At 38.7% G+C, this 16,327-nt stretch overlaps 1 protein-coding gene and 1 pseudogene across 1 annotated transcript; both read right to left on the bottom strand.

Moving 5' to 3' along the window:
• Positions 1-1,698: 1,698 nt before the first annotated feature.
• tmprss9 (transmembrane serine protease 9) lies at positions 1,699-15,267 on the bottom strand. The gene is made up of 16 exons (XM_038307948.1): positions 15,112-15,267; positions 12,879-13,080; positions 10,961-11,088; positions 10,819-10,886; positions 10,567-10,742; positions 10,440-10,484; positions 9,150-9,263; positions 8,808-8,973; positions 8,450-8,724; positions 5,637-5,779; positions 5,090-5,375; positions 4,889-5,002; positions 4,644-4,812; positions 4,279-4,544; positions 3,934-4,070; positions 1,699-2,983 (listed from the first exon to the last, which is right to left on the bottom strand). Exons 2-16 carry the CDS (start codon positions 13,009-13,011, stop codon positions 2,822-2,824), a joined length of 2,382 nt encoding a protein of 793 aa, XP_038163876.1. The 5' UTR covers positions 13,012-13,080; positions 15,112-15,267; the 3' UTR covers positions 1,699-2,821.
• On the bottom strand, positions 8,076-8,222 carry LOC119798464 (annotated as a pseudogene).
• Positions 15,268-16,327: the final 1,060 nt, after the last annotated feature.

The following is a 16,327-nucleotide window of genomic DNA, read 5'->3' on the forward strand; positions in this document are numbered from 1 at the left end:
ACAAAAGAGGCATTGACATGTATATTTATAAACAGAGCATTTTTATTATTAATAGCACTGTAAACCATCTGCTTGTATTTGCACTATAGATCTACAGGAATCTTGTGATGCAGGCAAATTTGTTAGAATGAACTTCAAAGCTAAGTAAAGAGCATCAAAATGCTTCATCTTCTATTGCAACAGTGCATTCTCACACAGAACCATAGGAAGATATAACCATTACTTTGTTTAATTTACATCTTAAAATCCATAGTTTTCTTGACTGAACATATTAGGAGCAGATGTAAAACAGAGCTCCTGAAATAAATGAAGGGAAAATCTGGGTTTTATTAGGTCTCCATGACAACCAATTAACATCTTCTTGTAGATACGACATACCCCTTCCTCTATCCAATCCAGATTCCCTGAATTGATAGGTTTGTCCTTTCAGTAATAAAAAAATAAATACATGTTAGCCTGTCAGGAAACAGTAAGGATGTGAAAACACACCTCATGCCACTGGTTTGGTATAATAGAGGGTCTATGATGCTGTGGGGCCTACTTTTCTTCTAAATAGCACCTGAAGCTGATACTAGAGCATGTTATGAATGATTTAAAATTCCAGAACAATTAATAAAAACAAAAATCTAAACCGCCAGCAAGTTGAAATTGAATTTTTCATCAGTGAAATGTAGGAACTAATGTGACCAAATCAAATCTATAAAGGTTTAATCAAACACTAAATAAAACTTCTATTGGCGTCTGAGTCCCAGACAAAAATTCCTGCAGAAAACCTGATGGGTGAGCTAAAGACAACAGGAAAGGACTTCTGGTTTATGACCTAGAGATCTACAAACAAAGACAAAGTGTACAAAATATTGACAGCATGATATCTAAAATTGTTCCATAATTAAGTTAAAAATACGTCTTAAAATGCATTACCTTCCTTAGTGTATTATTATATCTTATTATAATTTTCAATGTGTGATTATACCACTATGGTGAAAGATTTATTCCTTTTAAGACATTTAACAAATCATTATGAGTGGTTAAGAAATATGACATGGTGACATGTTTTAGGTAATTAAAAAAATGAAGAAATCCATCTCAAACAACCCAAATAAAGACAGAAAGCAATTTACATATAATATACATTTAATAGGGAAAAAGTTTAACCAAACCAACCTGGCCATGTGACAATGTTATTACCCCCTAACGAACATTGATTAATAATTTTTTTTTTATTAATAATTTTTCCGTCTAATCCAGGGTTCTTACTTCCAAACACATAAAATTAAATATTTAAACAGAACAGAACCTCTCTGACAGGATGAAGTTGGCTAAAAGTCTTTAAAAAGCAGAATGACATGCCTTGATCTAAAGAAATTCAACATTAAATGAGAAACCCAATCAATAAGCATCAATCAGCTTGTGAAGGGCTGTTAAACAATTCCTAAGTCTTTGGGATTCAAATGAACCACACTGTTGTTCACCAGTGAAGCAGTGGCGAATCTCGGTGACTCAGCTTCAGAATTATTGATACTTCAGAAAGTATTTATACTAAAACAAGGTATCCGGATACATGACTAATTCGGCATAATAAGGATACCAAACAGAAGTGCTGTTTGCATATTTTTCTCTTGTTTACTTCAGATTACTGACTGACTGGCAAATTAAAATAATTTTAATATTTCCAGAAAACCCGCAAATATTGTCCAATTTTTTTACATAAAAAGTATTTTTTATGCCTTCAATTATTTGTCATTTTTTATCCACATGGTATGGTATAAAATGGGGTTATAAAAAAAACAAATCCCTGAATGTTGGAATTGTAACTATACAGCCATATGTTTACATTATCACTGCTGCTTACCTTTATCAAGGCTGCACTTTAAAAAAGGAAAATGTCTTGAGAGCTGCACTGAACAACATTTCTTTTTGTATACACTTGTGAGTACAAAATGACAAATAAAGTCTGTCTAAGTATCAAGTATTGAACATTTTCTTGGATATCAATTTTCAAATTTGAGCATCTGAACCATAACAAGGACTAAGTTATATAAAAACCGAAAAAAAAAAAGTTTTTATCAGTTAGTCATTCATTATTCAGGCTGGCTGAATGTGTCACCAATAGGAGAGCGGCAAGATAAATCACAGCAATTATTTGATTTCCTATATTTAGATGATCTGAAAACTTCAAGATTTTAAACAGACTGCCTTTGTTAGGAGCAGAAGGGTTTGCATTAAAATACTTTGTTAAAAACAACTCCTATATGTAATGGCATATCCCATTGCGCTGCTGTCCCTGTTAATAGACCATAGAAAATTGTTCTTCATGTCGTACCTGAGACATCAAAGCTCTGTGGAAAGCTGCTGTTGCAAGGAATCAAAACATCACGCAAATGTCCGGATCTCCAGTATCATTCAGCATTCAAGCCTATCATTCAAGCTCCATGCTGTTAACTGTCAGTTTTTAACACTGATGCTAATCAGTGTACTATCAGAAAACCCAGCAGTATACAAATTAAAAGAAATAATACCATTACCATTATTCATACCCATCAGGAGAATAAATTAATGTAATAAATATTTGAATAATGCCTCAGTTTGTTGGTTGTGAGTTAGCCACACATAATACCTCATCAGAACATGGTGAGGGCTCCGGGTTAGGCAATGCAGTGTTGCAAACAGCACCCATGACACATATGTCAAAATTTTGTTAACTGAGCTTATGTTTATCTGGCCAAAGCCATGACTTTAGTCCTTGTACAGTACAGTTACGTGGAGGCAAATTATCTGTAAAATTCTGATGTTCTGTCTAGTTTTTTGTTTCCAAATCTCCTCAGAAAGGTAGATGTGTTGATATCCACTTCCGGACAGACGTCACCCGAGTGTAAACCCCAGGAAAACCAGATCGTCCACATCCATGCCCCCAGCTGGTCACACCGGCAATAAACCACTGGCCAGAGTGGTGACGGCACGTCAGCGGCCCTCCAGAATCACCCTGGAATGGTCAAGAATAGGGTCATTAGATAGAACTAGAAAACTGTAACTGAACTTTTGGTCGCTGGTAAATAAAAACAGCTCAGAATCAGATAGTAGAGCCTAACAGGCAGCACATGGACCATTTTCTTAGCCTCTGGCTGAAATTGAAAAGTAACATAAGGGACGTTTACAGAAATTAGAGATTAATGTTTCTAATAACTTTCTTTTCTTTCCAATTTAATTTTACAATAAATATAACCCCCAATATCCAGCAGCTGTGGGCTAAAAGCAGACTCTAAAAGAATGGTTTATTAAATATGCCTAAATACAGCCAGAGCGTTAAATGTCTTTAACAGCCAGAGTGACCAATATCTTGTCCTTGATGCATATAAGTAGTAAAAAACAAAATCTACCACACATGCAAATAGAAAGTAGCTAACCTCAAAAGCTTTACCTTTAAGTGTTTTTCTTTTTTTTTTTTTTAAGTGAAAATGAGGAAACTTTGTATACCCTTGATAATGAAATCTATAACAGATCCATTATGTAAAAAAGGAGACTAACTTTGTAGATTTAATAAGAATATTTCAGGTTTAGTCTATGATTGAGAAAATAAAAAAAAACAATCACAATATTATTAATCTAATTAATGAAATAAATTGATGATGCCAGGTTCTTTGAACACAGCAGAAATTTATTTATTGATTGTGTGAGAAGTGCCAGAGATGTTATTTTATTTTATTATTATTATTCTTTCTTATCTCCTGTCTCAAAACCCAGAAACCTTTAAAGAATTCAGAGTGCTCTGCTCACATCCCATCTAATCACCCACAGTTTAAAAAGTAACCAACTTTACAACACCCCTTAGAAGTCATACTTGCAGCTCAAAGTCTGCAGAGAAAGGATCATCTTGGCATACATCTGGACACAGATACTTTTCCTTCTTAAAGAACCACACATGGTGTTCCTTACCAGGCAGCTGTCCCGTCCTCCCTCCATTAATCCGGCACACATCATGTTAGGAGTCAGCACGTTGCCATAAGCCTGCTGACAGTCCTTCTGCTTAATGATGTTCACTGCAGCTTTCTGCAACAGGTTGGTCAGTGAACCTGGGGAAAAATAAATCCACACATATCTACGCTGAAGATGTGTAAACATGTTAGAATAAATGGATCTTTCTCGCATTCTTCTTTACAGAAGAGTTTTAATGAAGGTCTTCTGTAAAGAAGAATGGGCAGACATTCATCCACAGACAGAAGAATATTTGATGATAACAATAATAAAGAAAAAGAAAAAAACAGAGTTAGCCTCACTCACCTCCTTCCCTGATGGATCCCCAACCTGTGATGTAGCACTCAGAGTCCTCCAGAAAGTGGTGCACAGGAGAGGGGAGACATGCTGGCTGGATGGTGTAGGACGCTGGGGCTGGCTCTATCAGCTCCAGCAGAGCCACATCATGGTCCATGTTGTTTTTGTTGAAAGCTGGGTGGATAATCACTCTCTGTATGGGAATAACCAACGCACCGGACCCAGAACGCAGCACAGATCCAAGGCTTACAGCCCAGTTAGTGGGACTGGAATCACTAAGGATGAGGACAACGCATTAATACTCTTAGTCAGGCCTTTTATTTGTATCATTCAGATGTCACCACTGTGTCTCTTCACTAGAGATGTGTTAGTACCCATTGAAACAGTGTGCAGCAGACAATAACCACTTGCTGTGAATAAGTGTGGTGCCACAGCGATGTTGTCTCTGGTACTGCAGACTGCCGATCCACGGCCACTCTCCCCTCCGAGCTGTGACTCCACCTATGATCCGCTGAAACCCCAGCGCAGGACGAGCACCACAATCTGTGACAAAGACAAGGCTTAGGTAGCATGTTGGTAAACCCCAGCATTTACGCTGCTTTATCAGGTAAAGCCTTACTGCAGTTTTTCTCGTCTGCTTCATTGGGGCAGTCAGGGATCTTATCACACTCTGGGTTGATTTTGCTGATGCACCAACTGGAGCTGCACTGGAAGTTTCCACTGCAATTCATGGCTGGAATGCAAAATTGTTTTACTGCCTAAATAGGTATAATAATGTTTATACTAAATGATCAAATCTAAAATTTGATGGCAATTTCACCAGGTACTGATACAGCAGGTGCTTCCTCCTTTCCTTCAGTCTGAGACACTGGAAGGTTGTCAGAGAACCTGTGGGTGACTGGAACTGGAATGGTTGGAGCAGGAACTGGTGGGGCATTGAAGGTAGCCTGATCCGAGTGCCTCAGAATAAAGTTTCTGAGCTTGGAAACACGGGCGTAAACTCCAGGCTTGTTGACCTGGGCACATCCCCAACCCCAGCTCACCACCCCAGCCAGGAAGAACCTCCCTGGACTCCCTTCACACACAAGGGGCCCCCCGGAGTCACCCTGTAGGTGACATACATGAACATGGGTTTAAATGGCAGAAAATACTGGAGATAATTAACTGAAGTTTGTTCAATTTTAAGCTTTAGCTGAGCTACAAACACTTTTTTTCAAGAACCATTGTTGTTTCAAACAAAAGAGTCGATAATCACAAAAAAAGCCCCTTATGGTCTAAACTCTTGGTCCCACAAATCTAAACGTTAACATATTAGCAAAATGATAGGATCTGCTATAAGGCTCCACCTTATGTGAGCCTCCACTCACCTGGCAGGAGTCCACCTTTCCCTGCAGGAATCCAGCACACATCATGTTCTGAGAAATGGCACCTCTGTACACGGACGACTGATTGCACACCTTGGAGTCGATGATTCTGACCACAGCTTTCTGCAGCACATTTGGCACATGTACTGAACAACAGAACAGCACAAATCAACATGTTGTTATTCCCAATGTCTGCTCTTCAAATCCTATAAACAAAGAAAGCTTTGGATATTCATCTCTTAGTGCTACTTAAATCATTTCATAGACAAGATTAGACGCCCCATCATTGTATTGTAGCATATGAAGATACGTCTGAGAACTAATCTTTTAAAAAGCTTCATCTTATGGTTTGAAAATTTGCATATTAGATTGATTGGGCTTGGGGAATTTTAGAAGTATGTTAACATATGAGTCCCTTCTTCTTTGCGTGAAGCTGTGATAATTGACTTCTGACTCTCTAGCATCCCCTTTGTCCTGCCCTGTGACTGCTGTGGGTAGGCAAAAGATGATTCTCCTTCCTTAGCTATGAATCCCTGCAGCTCCTCCAGAGTTAACACAAAATGTCTACCTGGTTCACCGAACCTGTTACTTTTTTTAGTTTGAAGTTCAGCCACACTTGTTTTTTTTTATTTTTGTTGTTGTTGTTTTTTTTCGGATGATGATCCAAAAATAATGAATTTGTAATATTATTAAGGACCTTCTTTAAATTCCTCCATCACTTTGTCCCTGACCTGCCTGATCGGTCGCTTGGCTTCATTAGGTTTGTCACTGAAGAACTATAATGCTCTAACACCGCTGCAGCGGGAACATGGTAGCCTGACGTAGTCCGACTCAATTCTAGTCAGAATATGAGTCTGATACTGCTCCATAGAGCTGTGATTATGGGGCGTGTTTCAAACGAGCCAGGAAAAAAAAATGCCTCTGCACTCAATTGGATAGACCTACAACCAATAAGAGCAACGGAGTGCGTGACGTATGTTAAGCGAGGCATAGTTGTTGTCAACAAAAATCAAAGCGTGCAGTTGCACCCCTAGAATAAGAAGATGAGCCTTGATCGTGTTTCTCTGTTCCTCTTTTAAAATTAATTTGCTGTCGATATCTTCTAGAACAGACCTAATAGCTGAATCTACACACCTCAACTCTCCAGCGGCAGCCATTGTTGTTGTCACCCAAGCGCGCTTTGGTGACGTGGTTGATTGCGTTACTGTTGATCATCTGTCCATCATCGTATAAAGCCCGCCCTGACAATTTGATTGGCCCGCCAGATATCGTGCGAGCATACTCGCGCTACCATTGAGCAATGCCAGATCAAACTTCCCCACCTCAAAAGTTGTGGGCGGGACTAAGTTCGGAATGGCACCCAGGCTAGGAACATGGTAAAATAAAATAAAAATTAAATCTGTACCTTAATAACAGAGAAACTTATTAACCTAAAATAGTACATAAACAGCTGCCTTTGACCTCCCTACATATATGGTATCCAAATAAAACACTTCAGGTGACCGGGAAACACCATTCATTCAAGAGTGACAGTGTTGTCGTGTCACTATGCCCCCGAGTGATTATGTATCCTGGCTATTTGGCCTCAGGGATATTACTTTGACTGACTGGTAAGATTGCATGACTTACATCCACAGGTCTGTGGAATCAAATCCTGCTGGGCCCTTTGTTGTGTACCATACCACAGAAGCAATACTGATATGTGTGGTTCTAGACAGCGGCCAGCAGTATACTAAAAGTATATAAGTCCATTTTTCCTGGAAAAAAAATTTGCATTTTCCCTAATTTTACTAATGGAATAAGATGATTTACATTTTAAATAATAACTAAAAAACCTCCACTTCTTGAGTTATTATATGTCATTTCTGTTTAAAGGGCAAAATTACTAATTCTTTTGGCAGATAAACCTGCTCAGTTTAAGGGCTTATTTTAAGACATTTTTACTTGTTGTGATCGGTAATACCAAAATAATTTCTCATCTTTCTTCTTTTGAGAAGAATCTTCTCAAAAGAAGATTAAGAATCTAACAGAATCTGCTCTTACTTCGTATAGCATTCTCAAAACAAGATCAAAAAGATTCAACAGATCCTGATTAGATTAACATTTTTTGTTGTGTGTAACTGATTTGCCCCTTGGAACAATTTAATAGTTTACCTTTACTATTTCACTCACTGTTAAGCTTCAGCCATATTAGGATAAAACAACAGTTTCCTTTTTTATTTTATATACTCTATATACTCAGAGGGAAATTACTTCTCTGCATTTAACCCATCCCCTTGGGGAGCAGTGGGCTGCCATTGCGCGGCGCCCGGGGAGCAGTGTGGGGTTAAGGGTCTTGCTCAGTGACCCAGAGTGGCAGTCTGTGGGAGTGAACTCACAATCTAAGGATTCAAAGCCCTATGCCCTAACTACTAGGCCGACACTCCCCCAATAAATAAAATCCAGGGGAGAGCGCATACGCAGTCCCGCACTCGAGATTCCCACATTTGGGGAATTCGCAAAGGTCAGCACAGCCGGGGTGCAATGGCCAAGCCGCACTCTGGGTGAACCTCCTTCATGATCAAGGTATCACCCCTGCAAGGTAAGATCATTTGCTAGATCAGGAGTCTAAAACCATTTAGTACACTTTTATTGTTATTTCTTTTTTTATTGTCTTTGTTATTATTTTTGCTCTGTGCCCCCATGAAAAACACATTAACACCTAGGCAAGTTTTGTGTAGAACCACCGCTGAATGCTGATTTCTAACATTAAGTGGTTTAATGTGAGTCACCGTTATTAATCTGTTGCAATAAAGTTTGCATGCATGCAGACTCACAGCTAAACTGCTGCAGAGCCCCCCAGCCGGACACAATGCAGTTCTGACCGGGCTCAAAGACGTATGATGTGGAGGGAATGCAGACAGGCTGGATGTAGGAGTTAAAGGTGAGGGGGGTCTCCAGCTCCAGGACAGCCACATCATTATTGTTGGTCGTTGGGTTGTATTCAGGATTAACAATGATTGACTTGATCTTTACTACTTTTGACTCATCCTCTATGCCGTTGACCAGTCTGGCTCCAACCAGGATTGTCCAATCACTGGGATCAGTAGCACTGATAACAGAAAACACACATCTCTTGGGACTCATTTAAGATAGTTAAATATCTAATTGTCAAAAAAAAAAAGGGAAATCTACCCTCCAAAGCAGTGTGCTGCACTGACAATCCAGCGCTCATTGATGATGGAGGCTCCACATGTGTGCCTCGAGTAATACCTCAGGCTGACCTGCCAGGGCAGCTCCCCTTGTCGAGCATCCTCACCGCCGACTATCCTACTCCCCATGGCTGGGCGTAAACCGCAGTCTGTCAAGATCAGCCAGGGGAGAGTTGACGTGAAAAAGAGCCTACTGTATGTCAGTGAAGGGTGCAGCTGTTTTTGCAACTGTCCATGCAGGGTCAATATCAATCAATAGTGTAAAAAATTATATATTCTGATATGATCTTATTCTGATATTATCTAGGATGAAAGAAGAGCTAACCACAAAGAGCCTCGTCGGATGCATCCGCACAGTCAGGGATAAAGTCACAGTCTGGGTTCTTTTTAGTGATGCATTCCCCATTGTCGCAGGTGTAAGTATTTTCAGGACACTTTGCTGCAAATCCCAGATGTAAGAGATAATGATTAGATGAGGGTGGAAGGGAGAGTATTAAAACATCATTTTAGATACTGTAATAGAAGATATGTTTCCTGCGAAAGTTTCATGCCTGTTGAAGTTTCTATATTTTTAAAATGTTAGATCTAGAAACTTAAATATCATTTATCTGTTTTTTTAAGGAGATGCACTAACTAAGCAGTGTACAGTTGTGAAGTGGAAGGAGAAGAGTTTTATGCTTTTACTGGCAGTCAGAAAATGAAATGACCAAAAAGGAAGGAATACATTTGTGTAACTTGTCAAGATAAGATGGAGTGTTTTTTTTTGTGTAGAAATATGTTTCTGATCTAATACATTAATCTAAAGCTCTGTTTTTGTCATTATCATGCTGAAATGTACACCTTATGTCCAATAATAATTCTTCTCCTGCCACTTTTTTTTAACAAGGTTTCCACTGTATGACCCTTCATCCATCTCTGCACACATTTAGACAAAGCATCCCCTTAGCAGGATGCTGCCACCACCTTGTTTCTCATCGGGGATGGTGTTTTCAGAATAATGTGCAGCTCTGCTCTTTTGCCACACACTATTTGGGATGTAAGCTGAAAAGATCTGGTCTTACTAGAACATCATCATCCTCCTTCACATGTTTGATGTGTCTGCTATATTTCCTTTGGCAAACTGATCTTCTCTTGGTTCCGCCTTTAACAAACCTTTATCACCACTCCCAAAAAGCCACCAATGGCCCCGTGGCTATAGAAATAGTTTTGATTATTTGTCTTTGCCTTATTTATTGCATTCTGAGCCAGATATCTCTAGAAAAATGTCCTTATGGTCTGATAACGACAATAAAGAAGCGTGACTCCTGTCTGATTCTCTGATGAATGCTCTCTTGTTGCAGCAATTTCTAAATAGAAATGCAAAACATGCTCTTTAGATTTTTATTACAATTATAATTTTGCTTCCATTTACCAACCATTTGGTGTTTGATCACCGAATACAGTTATATGCCGTAATATAATGTACAGTTCAAATGTGACCTGGTTATATTTATATATTCTTTAAACAATTTTCTTTAGTAAAACACATACTCTTTAGGATAAACTTAAATAGAACATTTCAAAATTCAAATCAAATTTGCAGCTTTTTTTTAATGAGGACAATTGAACAACTCACCCATCGAGTCATCTCCAATGACATAAAATGACTTCCCACTGGCCCCTGTAGGAGACGAGACAAACATTTAATGATCCCATTTTTTTTATAATCCAGCCCCAAGTTATCACAATGATAACGTCACTACCTAATAAGACAATAGCGCTGATCTGTCCAAACCCAGGCACCTCCAGTGGTTTCCCATGCATCACTGAGCTGAGCCCTGCTCTCAGTAGGTCTCGCACAAAGTTGTCTGAATACTGCTGGAATTTGGACACCCTGAAGAATAGCCTTAAAGTTGCCATTGTGTTATCATTCATGTTACTGTAAGAAAGGGAGAAAATAGTCATGTTTTAGAGTTCTGATGTTTCCTGATGGTTAAACTACCTCTCTTTCTTACCCATAGGCAACAATGCTGCAGTCATTATAATGATGTGATATAGATGAGGCAGTAAATATATCTTTAACCTGAAAGAACATCAACAATTACAATGTAATCCTTCTTTTATTAAACATTGTGTTTTTAGCATCATAGCCCTCACCTTGGACTTTAAAGCTGAGGAAAGTATGATAGAGAAACCAGAGTTTTCATCCTGCAGATCTGAACTATACTTCAGGCCCCTCAGCTCCACTGTCTCCAGGAAATCGTGTGGCTCCTCCAGCAGGTATGCTGGCAGTCAAACAGAGGAAAGAGCTTTTAATCGCAATCAACAAAGCCTATGTAATAGGTATACAGAAGATCCTAGCAATCATAACAAAACTTTAAAGAGTTGAATTTACAAAAGGATTCAGGGAATTCAGTTGGGACAAAATAGGACACCCAGGATGTTTTTTTTTTGAAGAAAAGAAAACATATTTTTTTAAAGTTCTGAAAAACAAAAACAGAAATTTCTGGAAAGGACCAAATTAGGACACCACTACATTCATAAGCAGCATTGTACAGCATCTTACATACAGTAGTTAAAATGTAATTGTTTTGAAGGTTGTTTGTCTGGTCAATCCTCAGACTTTCAGCCTGGAGTGCTAAAGAGAGACAGAACATCGTGGTAAGATGGAAACAACTATCTTCAGAACGACAGCTGTAGCAGTTTTTGAGTTTGGTAAAGGATATAAAGAGGTCTCAACAGAGAAGAGATTAAGAAGAGATATGCTAAGTCTGTCCAAGTCAGTTCATCATAAGTGGAAAACTGTAAGATGTTAAAACTAGTTGCCAAACAAACTAACATGTCACAATAGCACCTACAGCAGTTCTGAAAAAGTAAAAAAAAAAAAAAAAACAATCCACTGGACTTTGTTTTCAAGGTTTGAAGATGCTTCGCTTACCATCCAGGAAGCGTTCTCAATTCAAAATGTAGGCCCAGTAGTGTGCCGATCTGGTCCGGAGTGAAATTAGTCCTATTGTTTAAGTCACTATCTTGTTGAAGACGTGTCCTGACTGATTCCCCTGCCTCTGATATAGGTATGCATGTGAAAAGTGAAGTAATATCAAACGATACCAGGGTTTCTCCTGGCGCCATCCTTACATTTTTTACTTTGTTGGCAAAGTCATAGAAAACTCCAAAGACTTTGCCAACAAAGTCAACAATCAGGTTCAATTTGCATGTTTCCAAGCAATACAAGGCCTTGGCTATATAAAGCCTCAAACTCAATGCGAATTCAGACAATTTGAATTGAGAAAGCTTCCCGGACCTTGGAAACAATGTCCAGTGGATTGTTGTTTGTTTTTTACTTTTTCAGAATGACTATGACCTGGATGACTGAGAATCTTCACCAGCACACCTACAGCAGTTTTTTTACCCATGTTGATATGAAACTGCATTCCTCTAACATCAAAAAGAGAAAGCACAACTTTAACTTCCATTGACCCTGTGCAAGGGGGAAAACCTTAGCTCTCCAAGAAAGACAGGAAGGCCAGACTGAAATTTGCCAAAACAAAAACTAGGACTGCTGGAATAATTCTTTTAAGACTGATTCATCTAATCAAATTATCTGGACACCAGATCGGAAATAATGTTTTGCATAAAACAAACACAGCTTTAAGGAAATATAACCTCATTCCAACTGTGAAGCATAGAGCTGGAACTGTCATGGTTTGTCGTTGCTTTGCAGCAGCAGGACCTGAATAGCTCATTATCATAGAATCCACCATCAATTATACCTGAGGAACATCTGAGATGTTACAGAGACCTATTAAACGCAATTAAGCAGAAATGGACCATGAAACTTTGCATTGTGGTAAATTCATCAGGAACTGGAAAAGAACTAAGACTGAATCAACATGCTGATCTTTTGTTTAATAAGTAAAATTAGAATAGAAATCATTAGTCAATGTTTTGAATACAGTCTCTAAGTAAATTATTAATGGGTGATCTTTTATAACTAGTTCCAAATTAACAATAAAAAAAAAAACTTTATGTACTTTGTGGAATTAAGAGTTGTTGTTTTTTTTTATTGACTCACCAATAGCAAGGCCGGCAAAGATGCCTATAATGAGGAAAAGGAGGACGCAGATTGTGACTACGCCTTTATGGCAGCCGGTGCTGGAGGGTGAGGATGACCACGACCCTCCTCCACCATCCTTACTGACATCCATGTTGGACTCTGGGCACCAGCCTCACATTTAACTGTCTTCACAGTGATGGGTGTACAGAATGAGTCAGGCCTGTTAAAACAACAGCAGATATTATATGACAGAACTGAATTGTATTACTTAACTCACGTTGTTATAAGTTCTGGATAGGAGAAAGAGTGTGGAGAAATGGAAGGTATCAGATGTCACTGCAGGTGATGCTATCCGTCTGCATACAAGATGATAGTATATGTTGAGTTTAATAGAGTGTTAACATGTTTTTATATTTAGGGTTTATTTGGATTTTGTCAAATAAACCAAAACTTCTAAATCAAACTACCTGAGATGGAACATATCTACTGCATAGCTTAGATATGTTCAACAAGAAAAACTGACTAGATGAGCTCTAGATGATCCACAACGCTACTCAGGGAATCTGTAGACAGGACAAGACCCCAATTATTTAATTTGATCTTAAAGTCATAACTCCCTTTGTTTAGGAGTCACCCAGTCCCTACTTGCATGTCTGCAGCTGTTGCAAAATGCAGCTGATTGACCTTTAACAGGTACACGTAGAAGAGAGAACATCATCCCAATTTTAGCTTCTGTTAAATGGCTGCCTTTGTATTTCTTTTTAAAACTCTTCTCTCTTTCTTTAAGGTTTTAGACAACCTTGCTCCCCCTTACCTAACAGAGCTCATCCACAGTTATGTTCCTCCACGGCAACTCAGGTCCGCTGACCAGCTACTCCTGGTTGTCCCAACCTCTAAGTGGCAGGGCCTTCTCTATCGGGGCCCCTGAGTTATGGACAACTCTGCCACATTACTGTCCATTTTCAAAACCTGTCTAAAATCGTATCTTTACACATCGGCTCACACCACAAATCAGACTTGATTTTACTTATTTTTCTCGAAATTTCCCTCTTACCCTCTTATTGTTGATTTTATCTATTTATTTTGTCATATTTTATTTTACAGATATTGTAATATGATTAGCTTATTAACCCATTGTGAAGTTGATTATAATGAACTGTTTGATGTACAATTCCGAGTTGCCAGAGAAAGTCCCATTTCCGGTTTGGCTTAAGCCATTTAGATATATGCAAAACGTGGAGAAGAAAATGAAAGGAACATTTTGAGCAATATGTTAAATGCTACATCACATGAAGCGGACATTGAACACACCATTCCACAGTGAAACATGGTGATGGTGGTTTGGAGGGGTTGTTTTATTGTTCAGCAGGAATGTAGTCCTGTAGAATGACCTGTGAGATGATTTAAAAGACTCAAGACCTTCCAACAGGACAACTGCTTTAAATAGACAGCCAGAATTATATGTTTAAAGCTGTTGCAGATCAATGATTCCTAAACTTAGTACTTAGCAAAGTTTGTATGTTTTAGATATTTTGCTCCTGGTACACACCTGACTTAAATAGATGATGCAGGGGATGCAGTCGTTTGAATCAAGTGTGCTGGAGAAAGCACGTGTCCAAAACTTAAAGTACTGTGAACCCTGAGAAATATTACAGAGAAACACTGGACCAGATCAGAGCATATTAAAGAGCTAAAATGGCCTAGTCAAAGCACATGCAGCTTTTTTAGGAATGTGTGCAAAACTTAAGCAAAACAATATTGCATATTCGCAATATGTGCAAATAAAAGAGCTGTTCCACTGATCTAATCTATAGTCTGCTGTTTTTCAAAGAATTTTCAAATCCCTCCAGCATTAAAATGGCTTATCTCATTAAGAAGGAAAGAAAACTGAAACTCAACCCATCCTTTATTGATAGTGCATTTGACAGAACTGAACATTAGATTTGGGGTGGTAAACATGTCAGATTTTTATATACAACCTGACCTTTTTTTTTCTTAGAGAAATTGAAAATCTTCTTAAATATTAAAATGTAGTTATTGCACAACATTTGGATAGAAGCTGATTGAAAAGCAGGAGTTCGGTCTAAGGTATATGTAAAGGACACCATGGAGACCATGATGCTATTTAACAAGCAAGATGTAAAGAAAAGGTCCAAAATTAATTTTTATCTAAACAGAACACCTTTCTATCCTTACTGAATAAGTGTCACTATGTGCAACAATAACCTGTGTCTGCAGCAGCCACACTCACCTCTTTCTTCTTTCATTACTCTGCAATTCGAAGACAAAGATGACCCGTAGTTCTCACAGGAGCAGAAACATGGGCAGGGGGGAGGACAAGGGACAACAAGGCCAACAGGGTCTGCTTTTTGTTGCACCTGAGCCAGGGGCGGGTCACGTCCTTATACCTTAGTAAAACTCACCCTGTTTACTCCAAAAGGCTAAGTTCAGCCTCAGAAATCCTCGCTCAGCTCTGTCCATCCGTCCTGATCCCAGTTGGTCCCACCCAGGTGTACACAGGTGTTTCTCCTGTCACCTGTAATCTGCCATACTTTGCTGGAAAATATAGAGCATAGTCTAATCCACCATTACACCCAAACAGTAATAAAAGGAGTAAATAAAAAAAAATAAAAAACTGTCATTAAATGGAGCTCCGAGCTTCCCTCTAAAGGGCAGCGGGTGCTCTATTGACACAGTGACTGAGCAGCAGAGGAGGGGCAAATCCTGCAGGAATTTGTCCTTTCTATCCCACCTTCTTTTTAAAACCTGCTTCTGAAGAACCATCAGAGCAATTTCTTCAAGGTTGCAATACACTCCTCAGTTCTGATCACATGCAAACCAAGAACACCTTATCTTTAATAAAACATAATCTCACAGTCAGCGGACAGTTCCTCCATCATTCACAATAATCCAAAACCAAGCTTTGTCACCTAACCCCCCCTTAGAGTGCTTCTGTCTTAAAGCGGTTAATACGACAAATGTGTCTTTGTGTGCCGACAAGCTTCAATGGCTTATCTTCAAACACAGAAACTCCCTTTTAAAGATCGTCATTAAATTCTTCTGTTACTGCATGAATGTGAGCTCTGTGGTCAGTTGACAGCTCACTGCTTCAGGAAACCAACAGGTGCAAGAAATCAAATAAGGATATTTCTTTCCGTCACTCCTCTCAACAGTGAAACTTGTAAATAAGAAAGTACGCATAAAATATATTGCCAGTTTTGTGAATTTTGCTTACAGCTAATAAAACTCCAAATCTTTTTTGAGAAATCTGAAATTGTTGCCTGTGCTTTCATGGGGAACACTGCTGATGTGACAGATGTTTGAAAGACAGTTAAATAGCATCCTCAAAATGAGGGAGAGCCAAAAAAAAACAAAAAAATATTCCCAAAGAAGCTGGTTTCTTAGAGAATACTGTATTAAATCACTAAAAGAAAGTTAGGAAGGAAAAAGTACAGTACATAAAAAAA

This window comes from Cyprinodon tularosa, unplaced genomic scaffold (genome assembly GCF_016077235.1).
Source record: "Cyprinodon tularosa strain WSP-4 unplaced genomic scaffold, ASM1607723v1 ctg624, whole genome shotgun sequence".
NCBI classification, from domain to species: domain Eukaryota; kingdom Metazoa; phylum Chordata; class Actinopteri; order Cyprinodontiformes; family Cyprinodontidae; genus Cyprinodon; species Cyprinodon tularosa.